Genomic DNA, 17969 nt, shown 5'->3' with positions numbered 1-17969 from the left:
AAAAATAAATATATACTGCCGAAATGTCTGGGTAAGTATTTGTTCTACATGCCATACTATAAAACATCAACCTTGGATTACCAGATGTTTTTTGACAGCTACAGGGAGATAGAAACATTAGACCCAGGCAGACCTAGTGTGAAAAAACACAGATGCCCAGGACACTGACTTGAAGTCCAGAAATCTCTTTTCCATCATACACTCAGTCTATTCTGCAGCTTTCCAAGACTAAGCAACAACAGGAAATATGGCAGGGAGGGGAAGGTGTAGGAGAATAGCTATGCTGTCTTTAATTTCAGTATCTCATATCACAGCTCAAATCGAGCAAAGTGATCTATGTCACTATCCTTCATTTTTCAGATGGGGAAACTGCAGTTCAAAGTAATTATTTTAAGTCACAGAGTACAGCAGTTTTCTCAGAGAAGTGAATATGAGCTCATACCTTTAATGGTAACAGAATAAGCACTTCTGGAGATAAACTGTCAAGTTCAAGAAGTCCAATGCCTGCTTTTTCCAGTGTCACATTAAACAGACTCTGAGTCGGTGCAGTGGATGCTACATCAGAAACTGTCAAACCAATTATATGTAGTCCCATCTCCAGGCATCTGCAGACTATTACAGGAATCCCAGAAGTGAGTAGTAAATCATTTTCTAAGGTCCAATTACAGGTGGAATTTTTAGGTATACACAGATGTCCTTCAAACAAAGAAAAGATAAGCATGTTAGGGAAAATAAAATAATTATAATTCAGCCTTAAACTAAAATTTTGAGATAACCTTAATGAAAAGCAGAGAATTCATATTCTGATAAAATTAGCTTCTACTGGTCACCAACAAAACAAGGACTGAGAATTGAGAAAGAATGTGGGACTATTCATTTCCAAGCCCCGAAGATCAAAAATTTAAATAATAATAAAGAATAACTGTTTTAAAAACCACTAGTAATATTTATATTGAGGTACTAGGTGATTTTTATCAACACACAGAATTCTGTTAAAAAATTCAACATTAAATGCTTATTATGTACAAGGTACTGTCCAAGGTGATGGGGATTTGTTGTTAAATTGTTTCAGTAGCATCCGACTCTTCCTGACCCGATTTGAAGTTTTCTTGGCAAAGATACTGGAGTGGTTTGCCATTTCTTTCTCCAGCTCATTTTAGAGTTGAGGAAACTGAGGCAAACAGGGTTAAGTGACTTGCCCACGGTCATACAGCTAATAAATGTCTGAGATCAGATTTGAACTCAGGAAGATAAGTCTTTCTGACTCCAGCCTCGCAATCTATCCACTGTGCCACCTAGCTGCCCATGATGGGGATACCAAAGAAAAAATAAAATAGTCCCTCTTTTCCATGGTTGAGATACAACAGGATAAGGATCAGAGAGGCAGAAAAAGAGAGAAAGAAAGAAAGAAAGAAAGAGGGTGGAAATGAGGGAGAGAGGGAGAAGGGGAGAGAGAGTGTGAGAGAGAGAGAGAGAGAGAGAGAGAGAGTGTGTGTGTGTGTGTGTGTTGGGAAGGAAGACCTTTGTAGATCAGGTAACTTTTTACTACCTCAGGTAATTAGAGCACTAGGATATGTCAGAATACTCAAAAGTACCTCAGTTTAGTCCAAGAAGACCAAAATAATAATTCCTTTAACTACCTGAATAAACATATGAAAGTTTGATTCCTATATGCCAAGAAGCTGGAGTTAATTACTGAGTAAATTATCATTCCCCACGACATACAGAAAGATCTCACAAATAATTTAACATCTGCAACTTTTAAAGAGTTGTTTACATTCTTGGGAGAGCTGTGAGTAGGCATCAAAGGCCTAGGAAATAAAAAAACATTATCTCTTGATTATAAGGTAAATTTAAATCTGAGAAAAGGAAGACCTTTCTGACAAGAGGCCATTGTTAAACACGAGAATGAGTTGTTGAGGGAAGTTGCCTTGAGGGAAAGAAAAAAGAAGAAGAGATAAGCATGAAAATAGGTTTAAATATTCTTTGTGATAAGAGTAATGGTGTATCATATAAATATATAAAATAACATGTCAGGAGAATGAAAATAGTAAAGCACACTGTGGAAAAGAAAAGAGATTAATAAGATTGGAAAAAATAAAAATCTGAGTTTACAATGGGACTTAGGGAAAATTTTAATTTATAGGTAGGAAAAGAATAGTAACTATGTAGTTTTATCTTTCTGTAAATATTAATAATCTGTAATACCTTTAATAATAATAATATACTTTTAATCCTTGAGGAATATACCTTTACAGGTGTCTTTAAAACTAGGATAAATTCTTATTTCTCTTATGTCTGAGGCACAGGTCATATTGTCAGAGAGATTACTGAGCATTTGCCCTGTCGCTAGTGAGGTAACCTGAATCTTTTATCTTCTTGGAAGGTATGTCAGAGAAGAGACTATCAGTAGCATGATACTTCTACTTCTACAAATATGAAGACCTGGCATCAGCGGGCTTTGCCCAGCCTGCTTTTGGGATATCATCCCAGTCTGTCTGTGGCAGTGTAGATATAGTTAGTCTTTCTAAAGGCAGAAAGATGGATAAGATAACTCTTTTAGGCTTGTTATACATTGGCACCCAAGTTATTTTCAACATGATAGTCTGTTTCACACAAAATAATGTACCATAGATTTTCAGAGCTAGAACAAACCTCAGACATCATTTATTGCCATATCTGACCAAGAATCTTTTCTACAACTGACTAACATGTGGTTATCTTGCCTTCATCCAAAGAACTCAAGGGAAATTACCTATCAAGGAGACTCATTCAACATTTCAATAGATTTAAATTGCGAGAAAGTTTTCTTTACATCAAGGTTAGATGATTAATCATATCTACTTGGTAAATTCCACCTAGTTGTGCTCTCTAGGACCAAGAAAAGAATATTAAAAGTCTTTTCCATTTGATAGCCTTTTTTTTTTGGTTTTGTTTTTTGGTGAGTCAATTGGGGTTAAGTGACTTACCCAGGGTCACACAGTTAGTAAGTGTCAAGTGTCTGAGGCCACATTTGAACTCAGGTCCTTCTGACTTCAGGGCTCTATCCACTGCGCCACCTAGATGCCCCAATAGCCTTACTAATACTAGAAAATAGCTATTGCTGGCCCTCTGAGTCTTCTCCAGGCTAAATTACCCCAGTTCCTTCAAATGATCCTTATGGTTTCTTACACTCTCTCAATGGACCCAACCTGCCAATTCAAGCAGAAGTTGGGGTATAATGTTCTTCCTCTTCTTCTCTTCCTCCTTCTTCTTCTATGTTGTCATTGTCTTCTTCTTGTTCTTCTTCTTCCTCATGTTCCCTTACCACATGTGGTCCCTCTGTCCACTGGGGGTACCATATCCTTACATGTGGGGGTTCTATCTATAAGAATATAATGTTTGATCACTTATATTTTGTAAGATGTTTTGGGTTTTGGGGGCTAGGTTTTTTTTCATTTTTATTTTTAACATTTACTTTATTATTTTTTTTTCAAAAAGCTGGGATAATCTACTTTTCTGTCCTGTGTAATTTTCATTTAGGATTTCTTGAAGTATAGCTAAAAAAAAAAAAAACTTTAAAAAAGCCCCTTGTGTTTCAAATGGAGATAGTTGACCCTGCCTTTAAACCCAAATCACTCTGCTTTCATTAAATGGCCAATAATAACCTCCAGCCCAAGCCTCTGTGGTTCATTGTTTTGGTTTTGATGGCTTAAAATGAGTATAAATGGCAATTGTTTTCTGTTCTGGCCTGAAACTTTGAGGGTCTTCTTCTACCATATTGATATTTCTGTGATGGTAAATTAGGCCATTATTTGTCTTAATTCTTACCTAGCTCTTAGTCATTAAATGGGTGTTGCCTCAGACAAACTGAGGACTGGGAAAGTTCTTGATTTAGAAAGGCCAAGTCATCCACTGCATCCCAGGCCATCACCAGTCCTCTTGACTTTTGTCTTGACACTGGATGACTGTGGAAGAGAGAGTGAGGCTGATGACTTTAAGCAGCTCTGCCTCACTTAAATCCAATTCATGGGAAAGTCAAGACACCACCCTCATGAAGTCATTGATCCTCTATGAAAGGACAAACAACTCTCCCCAGACTAGTCACCCTCCTCTAGAGGAGTTGTTGTTCAGTCATTTCAGTTGTGTCCAATTCTTCATAACCCCATTTGGGGTTTTCTTGGCAAAGATACTGGAGTGGTTTGTAATTTCCTTCTCCAGCTCAATTCCCTTCTCAGTGAATGACTAGTTAGCATCTGGGACCAAATAAAACAGGTCTAAGCCTTCTTTCATGTGATAGCTCTTCAAATACTTGAAGATAGCTAGCAGGTCCTCCCAAAATATTCTCTTCTTTGAGTTAAATATCTCTAGTTTCTTTACATTTCCAGTCCCTTCATCATATAGGTTAACTTCTTTTGAATCTTTTCCAGCTTCTCAATGTCCTTCTTAAAATGTGGCCTCTAGAATCAAACATTACACTCATCACAATGAAACTTTTCCAGGAAAAGTCTGAGTACCAAAATCTTACTTCACAGTTTGCCATAGGGCTGGCCTGGGGAGTTGTACATTTGATTCCTCAGTATTATAGTCCTATGATTATCGTGGAATTCACTGAAGCCCAGCTCTAATGGTTCATTAAGGTGTAAAGGTAACCTTGGCCTCATGAAAGCAATACCAGTTGAGTATAAGCTCTGGTGGGTTCTACCATGCTAGGAAGGTTTCAAATATGGGCCTGATGATGGAGGTTACATCTGTCATCTGAAGACTAGCCCCTCACCAGGTTGACTGCAAGGTGATGAAATTGTATACCATGGCAGACTCTCAAGGATCAAAAACTAGTGAGAATGGTTGTAATCTGTCTAGTAGATGTAAGGAATTAATTAAAAAACATTTATTAAGCATTTGCTTATATGCAAAGCACTGTGCTAAGTACTGCTCTCAAGGAGCTCACATTCTGAAAGGGAGAGACAACATGTATAGGTTTCAGCTATGAGTCAGATGGAGAGACTGAGTGGCAAGGACTTTGGTAGAGTAAATTTTGTTTTCCAGCTCTTCAGTTACCCAACCATCATAAATCACATATCCTTCAAGTATATGAATATTCAAGTATAATGAACTACTATCTTTGAGGAAACATCTTAAATTCAATATACCACTTAATATGGTGTAGTAGACCCAAGAAGACCTTGGTACAAGGACTGTCATTTAACCCCTCAGTTCCCCAGGCAACTTGCTATAAGGACTACAAGTTAAGCAGGTTCCAACTTGCATTGATAGAAGGAGTTTCTTTATGAGGAATTTCCTATAACAATAAAATCACTGGTCTGGTCCTGATGATGAAGATGATGATGATGATGATGATGATGATGATGATGATGATGATGATGATACTCCTAAAATAACATTATTACAGATCAGGTCAGAAGCATGATGTTTGTAACTCAACCCCAAACAAGTCTTCTTTGATAATTTATTGTTAGCTGAGCCCTGGTGCTGTGGCACATGGTTATTTTTTTTTAAAAACAGCAATTTTTTTTTAGGCAATTGGGGTTAAATGATTGCCCAGGATCACACAGCTAGTAAGTATCTGAGGCGAAATTTGAACTCGGGTCTTCCTGACTCTAGGGCTGGTGCTCTATCCACTGTGCCACCTAGGTGCCCCATGGTTGTAGCTTTTTAACAAGCCTTCTTTTACCTGGCCCTTCTTGTTGGAAAGGAGATGTCTCCAAAGACTAGCTGGGCTAGCAAGCACTAACTCTGAAAGTTAACATACCACTGAAGAATAACTCTAAAGAGATGTTTGTTCCAGAAGGTTCACAAAATGCTTTTCTCACAATAACCATTGAGGTAAACAATACAGGTATTATTATTCCCATTTTAGAGATGAGGAACCAGAGGCCCTGAGAGATTAAGTGATTTATAGACAATCACAAAGCAAGTGTTGTGACCCTGGGCAAGTCATTTAACCCTGAAGGCCTCACCAAAAAAGCAAAACAACAACAACAATGAAGCAAGTGTCAACCAAACTACAACAAAGTCTCCTAACTCCAAATCCAGCAGTTCATTATGCTTACCACTATACCAGTTAATCTGAGTCTTGGTGTCCTCATTGGCAAAATGGTGGGAATAACATTTGGATGATATCCTAAACAGAGTTGTTGTGAGAAAAATATTTTGTAAACCTTAAATTGCTAATGAAAATGTAAATTGCTAATAAAAAATGTGAGCTATACCAACATGTGTCTTTCAATAGTTATTTTGGTACCTACATAGTAGATGATCTCTACTAAAAAAAAAAAGGCTACAATGCTTCTTAATTTGAGAGACTGGTGTTTTTGCTTTTGTATTTTTTTTTTGCTTCTTTGCTTCATGACCATTTTAAAACTAGTGATAAAATTTTTAAACATTACTTATTATTTTCCTTCCCCCTCTTTACTTTACAAAATTGTTGATGCACTTAGTTCTGAGATGCTACCATATATTATGTTAATTGTCTAGAGAGAAACAATGGATAAATCTTTTGAAGAAAGTTTCCACACCATAAGAAGGATATTGATTAGTTAGAAATTGTCCAGAGGAGAGAAACCAGGATGATGAAAAGCCTTGTGACCCCTCCATATGAGGTTCAGTTGACGGAGCAGAGAATATTTATCCTAAAGAAGAGAATTCAAGGGGAAGGGAATGGTGATTCTCCAAGTACATGAAGGGCTGTCATGCAGAAGAGTGATTAGACTCATGCTCTTTGGCCCCAGTCACGAGTTGAAGTTGCAAAAATATACATGTAGGCTTGATGTAAAGAAAAAATTTCTAACAAAGTTGTCCAAAATTAGAATGGAAGCAGTGGGTTCCAGTGGCTATCTTCAAATATAGGCTGAATGACCACTTGTCAAGCCTGTTGTAGAGAGAATTCTTTTGTGGGGACAGGCTGGGTTGGATGGCCACTGAGGTGCCATCCAGCTCTAAAATTCCATAATGCTGTAACTTGCTTGCTCCCTGGATTACTGTCTTTATCATGGTTATTTTCAAAACATGGAAATTGATGTAATAACTAAGACACTACCACCAGATGGCAGACAAGGACAGCTCTTAGAAGAAATGATCAACTAGCACATTTAGTTTGTTCAGGAGACTTAGTACTTTGTTGAATTGAAAAATAAAGAGGTCATTGTGTTCACGCCATGAAGTGGCTCATAATTCACAAGTGGAAAAAAAGACAACTCCAAGGACCAAATCAGAGATATTCAATTGATGCAAACTTAAGAGCTGTGAAGTATCCTTGAGAAATCATCCAGCTCTTTCCTCTGCACTTAATTCATCAGATGGTTGTTTACTCTACTTGAAAGTGTCCCCAGGGATGAATTTTCTACATTTTTTCCTTTATAACTCATGTCAGGGATTAGCATTTCTCTCACTGGGAGAGTTCTTCCTCATGCCTAATCTAAACTTCTCACATTAAAGTTCATAAAAGCAGTGTAGGATTTGGGGGTTCAAAGAAGCAAAACTATTATTTAATTGAACTCCATTTTATAAATGAATGCCCCAGGAAGAGAAATTACTTTCCCAAGGTCACACAGAAGGTTGAAGTTGGATATCACAAATCTAGAATAAATAAAATAGATAGAGAAGTAGTTGTAGAAAGGGTTTCCTTTCTCTCTTGAAATGCTGTTGATTGGCTGTGTACTATAAGCTGGCCTATAAAACTATAAGAACCCAAGCTATACCCTAAGAAACTAAAGCTGCTCCCAGTCCAAAGTGTCTTCCTTAGCGCACTAATAAATGGATTTTCCTTTCAGTCAGGTTACTTATTTTTTGACCCCAAGTCTTGAAGACTTCATGGTTGGTGAGACTCTTCTTGGTGTCTCATAGAACCCAGGTTAGGAAACTCCCACAAGTTAAGGTAACTTTTCATTTAAAAATATTGAGACCATCATAAATTAGTTAGCTCAAGGGACTAAAAGTTCAGGCTATTGACATCACTTCCTGGTCACCTGAGTACACAACAACCACGAGGAGGCGCCTCAGGCATTCCTTGAAGCTTAACTGGTAGAAAATGAAAGGCAACTCAGGGAAGGAAGCTATACCCACTCCCTTCTCAGCTCCCTATCCACTCTGTAAAATGAGGCAAGGTATGTAAAGTGTTTTTAAACCCTCATTCACTAATTTCCATCATATCATTTTGTAGTTTTCTTGGCAAAGATATTGGAGGGGTTTACCATTTCCTTTTCCAGCTCATTTTACAGATGAAGATACTGAGGCAAACAGGGTTAAGTGACTTGCCCAAGATCACACAGTTAATAAGTTCCTGAGGCTAGATTTGAACTCAGGAAGATGAGTCATTCTGACTCCAGGTCTGGCATCTATCCACTGTGTCACCCAACTGCCTCTAGAAGGCAAACCTTAGAATGCTATATAATTATAATTATCAGAATAAATTAGTTAATAAAATAATTTTTAAAACCTTTAGCCTAGAGAAGTTGTGACTTTCTCAAGGTCACACCTTAGCAAGTAGCTAAGCTGGAATTTGAACTAAGACTAACTCCCAACCAATTTTAAGTGTCCTCGACATCTGTCATTGTCAAACATCCTTTTCCTGCTACAGCTAAGCCAATCTCCTCTCTCCTTCTGTTAACTGCCGAATGATCTACAAGGGCCTCATTTTGTTCCAACATTGAAACTGTATTACCAGGACTGGCCTAAGGACAGCCCATCTCAGAAGTGGGAAAGTAATTTATAGGAATGGAAGGCGTTGATCTCCTTGAAATGTACAATAAGCAATGCAGAGGAGTGTGAGCAAGAATGTGCTTCCATGCCGTGGTCGATGCTTTTGGTGGTGCCTCTAGATTGCGATAGTGACTGCTTACTGGGAAGGGCCTTAACTACTTCTCACTACTGGGAGGGGCTCCAAGAATAAACTGCCTTGGCCATTCAGCTGATATATGCTTATTGTCCCCAATGAATATACTCTGAAACTGCAGTAAATTCTTTTAGACCTTCTGAATGTATTGTCTCAGAGACTTCCTGTCTAGTTATTTAAATCTTTTCCATGTTCTACTAGAGGATTTTCTCAGAATTCAGTATACCTTCAAAGCAGTCTAGAGGGATCAGACTTTGGGGGATTGAAACAGGTTTTTCTCTCATTAGAAAAATACAAATTAAGGGAGGGGGAGCCAAGATAGCAGAGTTAGAAAAGCACTGAGTCAAACTCTCTCAAATTCCACTCCAAACAACTCCAAAATAATGTCTCAAATTGAATTCTAGAGTGGCAGAACCAATAAAAGATCAGGTAAAACAATATTTCAGTCCAAGACAACTTGGGAGATGAGTAGGAAAGGTCTGTCTCACCAGGGTGGTGATCAAGCCTAGAGTGCAGTGCAGACCATAAAGATCACAGATCATGCAGCCCCAGCTGCAATGCAGCACTAGCAGTGGCCCTTTGAAAGAGGCTGCATTGATGCTGGCAGCAGCTTCAGATTCAGGAGCTCTCTGCCCATGGACAATGGGAATAAGACAACTAGTTGGAAGAAGATTGCAAGGGAACCTTTTCTGGGCCTGGGTTCAGGACCCTGTTATATTACCTATATAGGTCACAGTCCCAGAGCCTAAAGAAGTGATAATAATGAGGATGGGATCTAGACCCCCTGGACTTTCCCACATGGCCAAATCTCTGGCATTTGCCTGAGGCTATAATCCCATCAACTGGCCTTTCTTTGTGGCTATACCCAATCTCCCAATTCTGTTACCCTTAACCAAGCCTAGCCCTCCGTATGGCCCCCAGCCACTTCCCACACTTAATCCTAGCTAGGCTCCATTGTCCAGGTCCCAAGAGTCCTGTTCACCCCAGCTTACTGGCCACTCTCATTCAGATCTTTCTTAGACCCCTCCTCCAGTCACCCTAAACTACTTGGCCACTCCTAGATCCCTCCCACAGTCTTTCTGTATATAAGGTCCATGTTGTCTCCATTAAAATGCTCTGATTCTTATAATCTAGCCACTGTTTAGATTTTTACAATCTGGTCACCAGCTCACAGGTGCTCAGATTCCTTAAGAGTCTGGCCAATATGGCGGATCTTTAATAAACCTTGTCTTTGGCTGAAAGAAGGTTTGGGTCAAATTCTTTTGGGCAGGATCCGCATGTCACGATCTTGGGGTTCCAGCATCCCTCACCTCAACCTCATCAATAACATTTCCACAGCAGGAGAAAAGGGGCCTTGGTTGTAGTTCTGGGGTGGGAGAGAACTGCTTGTAGTCACAGGGAGACTAAGAACACTGGTCTCAATTTTAAGACAGAGGAAGCACTAGCAATTGTGGCTGCAGGAGAATGGGGAATTTGTTCACATTCTCAGGGCCAGGAGTAGTGGTAGAACTGGTGGCTACAGGGAAATAAGAACTCTTCCTAGGTAAAGACCAGAACACAGGCCAGGAAAGCAGTGGCCACACCTCTCCTTTGACCTTACCACTGAAAACCTACAGACCCCCCAAGCTAGCTCTGAAAATAGCAATATGAAAGACCTGAAGCTTCAGTGCCTGCTCCAGCCTGGGAGCAGAGCCCAACTTTAACATAAAGTTAAAAATCAAGAAATAGCCTGGAAAAATAATCAAAGAACAAACAAAAAGAATCTATTCATAACAAGTTACTATGGTGACATGGAAGATCAAGACCCAAACCCAGGAGAAGACAATGAAGTCAAAATAGTTACAAGCAAAGTCTGAAATTAAAAAATGTGAATTGGATATAAGCCCAACAAAAATTCCTGAAAGAGCTCAAAAAGGATTTCAAAAATAAAATTAGAGGTAGAGGGAAAAATGGGAAAAGAAATGAGAGTGAAACAGGAAAATAATGAAAAGAGATTCAACAACTTAGTAAAAGAGGCACAAAAAATACTGAAGAAAACAATATCTTAAAAATGGAATTGGCCAAATGGAAAAAGAGGTACAAAAGCTCACTGAAGAAAATAATTCCTTAAAAATCAGAATTGGGCAAGTGGAAACTAATTACTCCATGAGACATCAAAAAACAATAAATCAAATTCCAAAGAATGAAAAAATAAAAGAAAATGTGAAATATCTCATTGGAAAAACAACTGACCTGGAAAATAGAATGAGGAGAGAGAATTTAAGAATTATTGGACTATCTGAAAGCCATGATTAAAAAAAAAAGGGCCTAGATATCATATTTCAGAAATGGAAAGAATCCACCAGTGACCTCCTGAAACAGATCTTAAAATGAAAACTCCCAGGAATATTATAGGCAAATTTCAGAGCTCTCAGGGCAAGGAAAAAATGTTATAAGCAGCCAATTCAAAAATTATTCTAAATATTATAGATTCACAGTCAGGATCACATAAGATTTAGCAGTTTCCACATTAATGGATCAGAGGTCTTAGAATATGATATTCTAGAAGGCAAAGGAGCTTGGATTACAACCAAGAATAACCTATCCAGCAAAACTGAGTATAATCATTACTTCAGGGGAAAACATGAATATTTAATGATATAGAGGACTTTCAAGCATTCCTGATGAAAAGACCAGAGCTGAAGAAAAAATCTGACTTTCAAATACAAGACTCAAGAAAAGCATAGAAAGATAAACATGAAACAGAAATCATAAGGGAATCAATAAGGTTAACATGTTCACATTCCTTTATGGGAAAATGATAATTATAATTCTTAAGAACTTTATCATTATTAGGGCAGTTGAAAAGAGTATACATAGACAGAGGGCATGAATGTGAATTGACTAAGATGAGATGATTTAAAAAAAATAAAATTAAGGGGTAAGAAAGGAGGACTCACTGGGAGAAGGGGTAAGGGAGAGGAAAAATGGGGGGAATTATCTTACATAAAAGAGATACAAAAGGAAGAACTTTTACAATAGAGGGGAAGATGAGTGGGGCTGGCAGAAGTACTTGAATCTTTTATCAGAATTGACTCAAAAAGGGAATGACATAAAGACTCAGTTGGGGTATAGGAATCTATCTTATCCCATCAGGAAGTAAGAGGGGAAGTAAAGGGGAATAAGAGAAGGAAGGGGGTGAGGAGGCTGATAGAAGGGTAGGCACATTAAGGAAGGTAATGGTTAGAAGCAAAACAAACTTTTAAGGAGGGATAGGGTAAAAAGAGAGAGAGGATAAACAGGGAAAAAATAGGACAGAGAGAAATATACAATTAGTCATCATAACTGTGAATGTGAATGATATTAACTCACCCAAAAAATGGAAGTAGATAGCAGAATGGATTAAAAACCAGAATACAACAATATTTTGTTTACAAGAAACACACTTGAAACAGAGAGACACAAAGTAAACTTCAGGGACTGGAGCAGAATCTATTATGCTTCAGCTGAAGTAAAAAAAAAGGGATAGCAATCATGCTCTCAGACAAAGCAAAAGCAATAAGACATCTAATTAAAAGAGATGAGCAGGGAAACTACATTTTGCTAAAACATAGTCTTATCAATGAATAAAAGTATCAATGAACTATCAATGAAATGAAGTAATATCAATGCTAAATATATATGCACCAAATGGTATGGAATCCAAACTCTTAAAGGAAAAGTTACATAAGTTATAGGAAGAAATAGAAAATACTAGTTGGGGACATTAACTTTCCCCTCTCATGATCATATAAATCAATTTATAAAATAAACAAGAAAAATGTTAAGGAGGTGATAGCATTTTAGAAAAATTAGCTGTGATAGATTTCTGGTAAAAACTGAATAGGAATAAAAAGTAATATACCTTTTTCTCAGTTGCATATGGCACCTTCATGAAAACTGACCACATATTAGGGCATAAAAATCTCACAATCAAATGCAGAAAAGTAGAAATATTAAATGCATCCTTTTCAGACCATAATGCAATAAAAATTATATTCAATAAAGAGCTATGGAAACATAGATTAGAAATTGATTGGAAATAAATAATCTAATTCTAAAGAATAAATAGATCAAAGAACAAATCATAGAAACAATAAATAATTTCATTAAAGAGAATGAGAACAATGAGACAACATATCAAAATTTATGGGATACAGCCAAATCAGTTCTCAGGGGAACATTGTATCTCTAAATGCTTACACTAATAAAATAAAGAAAGAACAGATCAATGAATTGGACATACAACTAAAAAAAAAACAGAAAAAGAACAAATTAAAATCCTCAATTAAACACCAAATTTGAAATCCTGAAAATCAAATGAGATATTAATAAAATTGAAAGTAAAAAAAGACCATTAAAACTAATAAATAAACCTAGGATCTAGTTTTATCCAAAAACCAATAAAACAGATATACCATTGGTTAATTTGATTTTTTAAAAAGAAAGAAAACCAAATTACCAATATCAAAAATGAAAAAGGTGAATTCACAATCAATGAAGATGAAATGAAAGCAATTAGTAGGAGCTATTTAGCCCAATTATATGCCAATAAATCTGACAATTTAAGTGAAATGCATGAACATTTACAAAAATATAAATTACCTAGATTAACAGAAGAGGAAATAAAATATTTAAATATCCCTATCTTAGGAAAAAAAAATTGAACAAGTCATTAATGAGCTACCTAAGAAAAGATCCCAAAACCAGATTGATTCACAAGGCAATTCTACTAAACACTGAAAGACCAGTTAATTTCAGTGCTACATAAACTATTTGGGAAAATAGGCAAAAAAGAAGTCCTACCAAATTCTCCTTTCACAACACAAATGTGGTGCTGATGCCAAACCAGGAAAAGCAAAAACAAAGAAAGAAAATACAGACTAATTCCCCTAAAGAATATTGATGCAGAAATTTAAAATTAAAATACTAGCAAGGAGATTTCAGCAATACATCACAATGATTATATACTATGACCAAGTGGGAGTTATACCAGAAATGCAGGAATGGTTCAATATTAGGAAAACTATCAGCATAATTGATCATATCAATAGCAAAACCAACAAAAATCATGATCATCTCTATAGATGCCAAAAAAGCTTTTGACAAAATACAAAACTCATTCCTATTAAAAACACTAGAATGCATAAGAATAAATGGGGCTTTCCTTAAAATGATAAGTAATATCTATCTAAAATTAAGAGCAAGCATTATCTGTAATAAGGATAAGGTAGAAGCCTTTCCCATAAGATCAGAGGTAAAGCAAGGATGTCCATTTTTTCCACTATTCTTCACTAGAAATGCTAGTTATAGTAATTAGAGAAGAAAAAGAAATTGAAGGAATTAGAACAGCCAATGAGGAAACAAAACCATCCCTGTTTGCAGACAATATGATGGCATACTTAGAGAATCCTAGAAAATCAGATAAAAAAATAGTTGAAACAACTAACGAATTCAGCAAGTGGCAGGACATTTAAAAAAAACCGCTTATAGATCATCAGCATTTCTACATACTATGAATAAAACCCTGAAGGAAAAGATAGAAAAAGAAATTCCATATAAAATAACTGCAGATGATATAAAATACTTGGGAGTCTGCCTGCCAAGGCAAATCCAGGAACTATATGAACACAATTACAAAACACTTTTTACACAAATAAAGTCAGATCTAAACAATTAGAGAACTATTAATTTCTCATGGGTAGGCCGAGAACATATTTTAAAAAATGACAGTTCCAACCAAATTAATTTACTTATTCAGTGCCATATCAAACTACCAAAAAATTATTTCATGGAGCTAGAAAAAATACAAAATTCATCTGGAAGAACAAAAGGTCAAGAATATCAAAAGAATCAATGAAAAAAAAAGCGTGAAGGAAGGTGACCTAGCCATTCCAGATCTCAAACTTTATTACAAAGTGATAATCAAAGATTGAAGATTTTTGGACAAGAACTCACCATTTGATAAAAATTGCTGGGAAAGCTGGAAAGCAGTTTTGCAGAAACTAGGTATATAGATCAACATCTTAGACTGTATACCAAGATAAAGTCAAAATGAGTACATGATTTAGACATAACGAATGATATAATAAGCAAATTAGGGGAGCAGGGAAAATTTTAGCTGTCAGATCTACGAGTAAGGAAAGAGTTTATTGACCAAACGAGATAGAGAGGATCACAGGAAACAAAATAAATAATTTTTATCACATGAAATTAAAAAGAGTTTACACAAACAAAACCAATGTAGGCAAGATTACAAAGAAAGCAGAAATGGGGGGGGCAGAATTTTACAGCAAGTTTCTCTAATGAACACCTCATTTCTAAAATATGTAGAGAACCGTCTCAAATTTATAAGAATATAAGTTATTGCCCAATCGATAAATGGTCAAAGAATGTGAACAACCAGTTTTCAGATGAAGAAATCAAAGCTATCTATAGTCACATGAAAAAATTCTCTAAATCACTATTGATTAGAGAAATGCAAATCAAAAGAACTCTAAGGTACCTACCACCTTATACCTATCAGATTGGATAATCTGATAGAAAAGGAAAATGACAAATGTTGGGGTTGAAATGGAAAAATTGAGACACTAATGTGCTGTTGGTAGAGTTGTGAACTTATCCAATCGTAGTGGAGAGCAATTTGGAACTATGTCCCAAAAGCTGTAAAACTATGCATGTCCTTTGATACAACAATGCTACCATTTGGTCCATACCCCAAAGAGATCAAAGGAAAAGAACCTATATATACAAAAATATTTATAGCAACTCTTTTCACATTGGCACAGAACTGGAAATTGAGGGGATGCCCATCAACTGGGGGAATGACTGAACAAGTTGTGGTATACAATTGTGATGGATTTTATGTGCCATAAGAAATGATGAGCAGAAAGCTTCCAGAAAAAAAAATCTGGGAAGACTTACAAGGACTGATATAACGAGCAAAACCAATAGACCATTAAACAAAGTAACAGTAATATTGCACAATGATCAACTGTGAATGACTTAGCTATTCTCAGTAATACAACGATTCAAGACAATTTCAAAGGACTTCTGATAAAAAATGCTATCCACCTCCAGAGAAAGAACTGATGAAATCTGAATGCAGATTGAAACACACTTTTTTTACCTTTTTTTTTTTATTATTTTGGGGGTTTTTTTGTTTATTTTTTTTGCAACATGAATAATATGGAAATGTTTTGCATGACTATGCTTGTATAAGCTGTCAAATTGCTTGCCTTCTCACGATGGGGGGGAGAGGATGGAGAAAGGGAGAGAATTTGGAACTCAAAAAATTTTTTATAGAATGTTAAAAATTTTCTTTTCATGTAATTGAGAAATAATAAAATTAAAAATTAAGTGTATATTTTAAGAAGTACAAATTCTGAACAGTAGTGCTTTTCCTTTATATAACTTACTTTTGTTTTCATCCAATTGCCTGGGGGCAGGTCTACTGAAAAAGGCCCTATCAGCTTTCAGAGAGTCATATTTCTGTGTTAATGGGGAAAGAATTGATTTTTAATGCCTTTTGAGAAATGACAAATGTAGCTGAACAAACAATTCTCAATCCTACAATTGTATAGGAACACCACAAGGCACAACAACAAATCACCAAGCAATTGAGAGATGGCATGAAGGACCACAACAGTGAAAGAATACTAAGCCTGGAATTTAACAACTCTTTTGTAGCAAATGATAGAATTTTGTTTGTTTTTTAATTTGACATTTGAGTGGCTACCATAATTTTACCATATAACCTTTGTTGATTCTTTGCAGCAAAGTACTTGAAACGACCATGCTTAATGCTCCTTAAAATATTTATAATCTCTCCACCTCTCTCTTTTCCCCTCCTCCCCCACCCCAGTTCAGGGCCCCAGCTGCTTTTCCTGACCCCAAAGCTAGATAATCCTGATCTGCACATTCCTAGTAGGCCTTATGGTTTTGCAATGTCAGGAGCTCTTGGGTTCCTCATTTGAGGCCTACTGGTATTAGGAGGAATTCTCAGCTTCGAAGAGGATGACCACTGTGAGAAAGGGGAGCCCAAGTCCTGTAATGGTTGCCCAGGTTACTTTAGAGTTGCCTATTCTATCCCATGTGTTTCTATTTGCATCAACTGTGATGGACAAGCAGGGGCCAGACACTATGGCCTGCAGCACCAAGCCTCAGAACAGGAGAGCAGCGTCAAGCCCCAGCAACACTCAGTCCCAGAATAGGGCAAGTCTCAGGCCCTCTTAGTGACAGTCGTCCTGCCCCAGCCCAGGGGGTAGCAGTTGACCCTAACAAAATGGGCAGCATGCAGAGACACTGACCCCAGAAGCAAGAGACATCATGCAGGAGGCACAGAGAAGGGTCTCAGAAGCAGCAGACAACAACAGGAAATGGGCACGGTCATGGACCCCAATACAACAAACAATGGAGTAGGTCCCAGCAGCAATGGTGTCCCAGTAGCAGAACAGTAGACACTCACATGTACAGTGCCAAAAGACAGGACTATTACAGCACATTGCTTACTGTAATGCAATATCAATTGGCCTTCCCACATTGCTAATAATGCAACACCGAGTGATTATTATATACATCTTTCCCAAGAAAGGCTTGGAGGACCAAGGGGTGGCATTGTTTTGAGGGGGCTTGCTTGCCATCAACAAGGGAGAAGTGAATGTGTCTAACCAGCCCCACAAGAGGGCAGTTATCTTAGGAGTCTTCCATGGGATAAAGACTTTGGATTCTTCCTCCTCCCTCTTCCAACTCCTGATTAGTGGGCCAGGGAACACTAGGTGGGTGATGGTACAGGGCAATTCTCCCTAACCTGTGATGAGGATCATAGTGTATAGGAAATGTCATCAACTTTGCCACAATCCTGATGCTGCTCCTGCTTATGGTCAGTTTTTTTAAATTGAGAGACCTAATGTCAATTGCAAAGGGGCGCCTGTTCATTTAGACACAAGACTAAATCTTTCCCTGGGACTTTCTCAGATTCAGTTCATTTACTCCTTCAGGGAACAATTACATTGCTTTTGCTGTTTCTGTTTGCATTGTTTCTCCTTTAATGCTTTCTCCATCAGGCTTCTTAACTACTGGAAGTCAAGGTTGACCATAACACCCCTAAAGTTATTTA

At 37.2% G+C, this 17969-nt stretch overlaps 1 protein-coding gene across 1 annotated transcript in view; it reads right to left on the bottom strand.

Moving 5' to 3' along the window:
* The window catches only part of PKD1L1 (polycystin 1 like 1, transient receptor potential channel interacting), a 172095-nt gene that overhangs the window by 141365 nt on the left and 12761 nt on the right, over positions 1–17969 (bottom strand). Inside the window, exons 4-6 of the mRNA XM_027837267.1 lie at positions 9322–9462; positions 7968–8019; positions 443–696 (exon numbers count right to left, since the gene is read on the bottom strand). Coding sequence (XP_027693068.1) covers positions 443–696; positions 7968–8019; positions 9322–9462 — 447 coding nt within the window. The remainder of the gene's footprint in view (positions 1–442; positions 697–7967; positions 8020–9321; positions 9463–17969) is intronic.

The sequence above is a fragment of the Vombatus ursinus genome, unplaced genomic scaffold, assembly GCF_900497805.2.
Source record: "Vombatus ursinus unplaced genomic scaffold, bare-nosed wombat genome assembly UNPS02014820.1, whole genome shotgun sequence".
Taxonomy (NCBI): domain Eukaryota; kingdom Metazoa; phylum Chordata; class Mammalia; order Diprotodontia; family Vombatidae; genus Vombatus; species Vombatus ursinus.
This window is presented reverse-complemented; position numbering and strand designations above follow the sequence as displayed.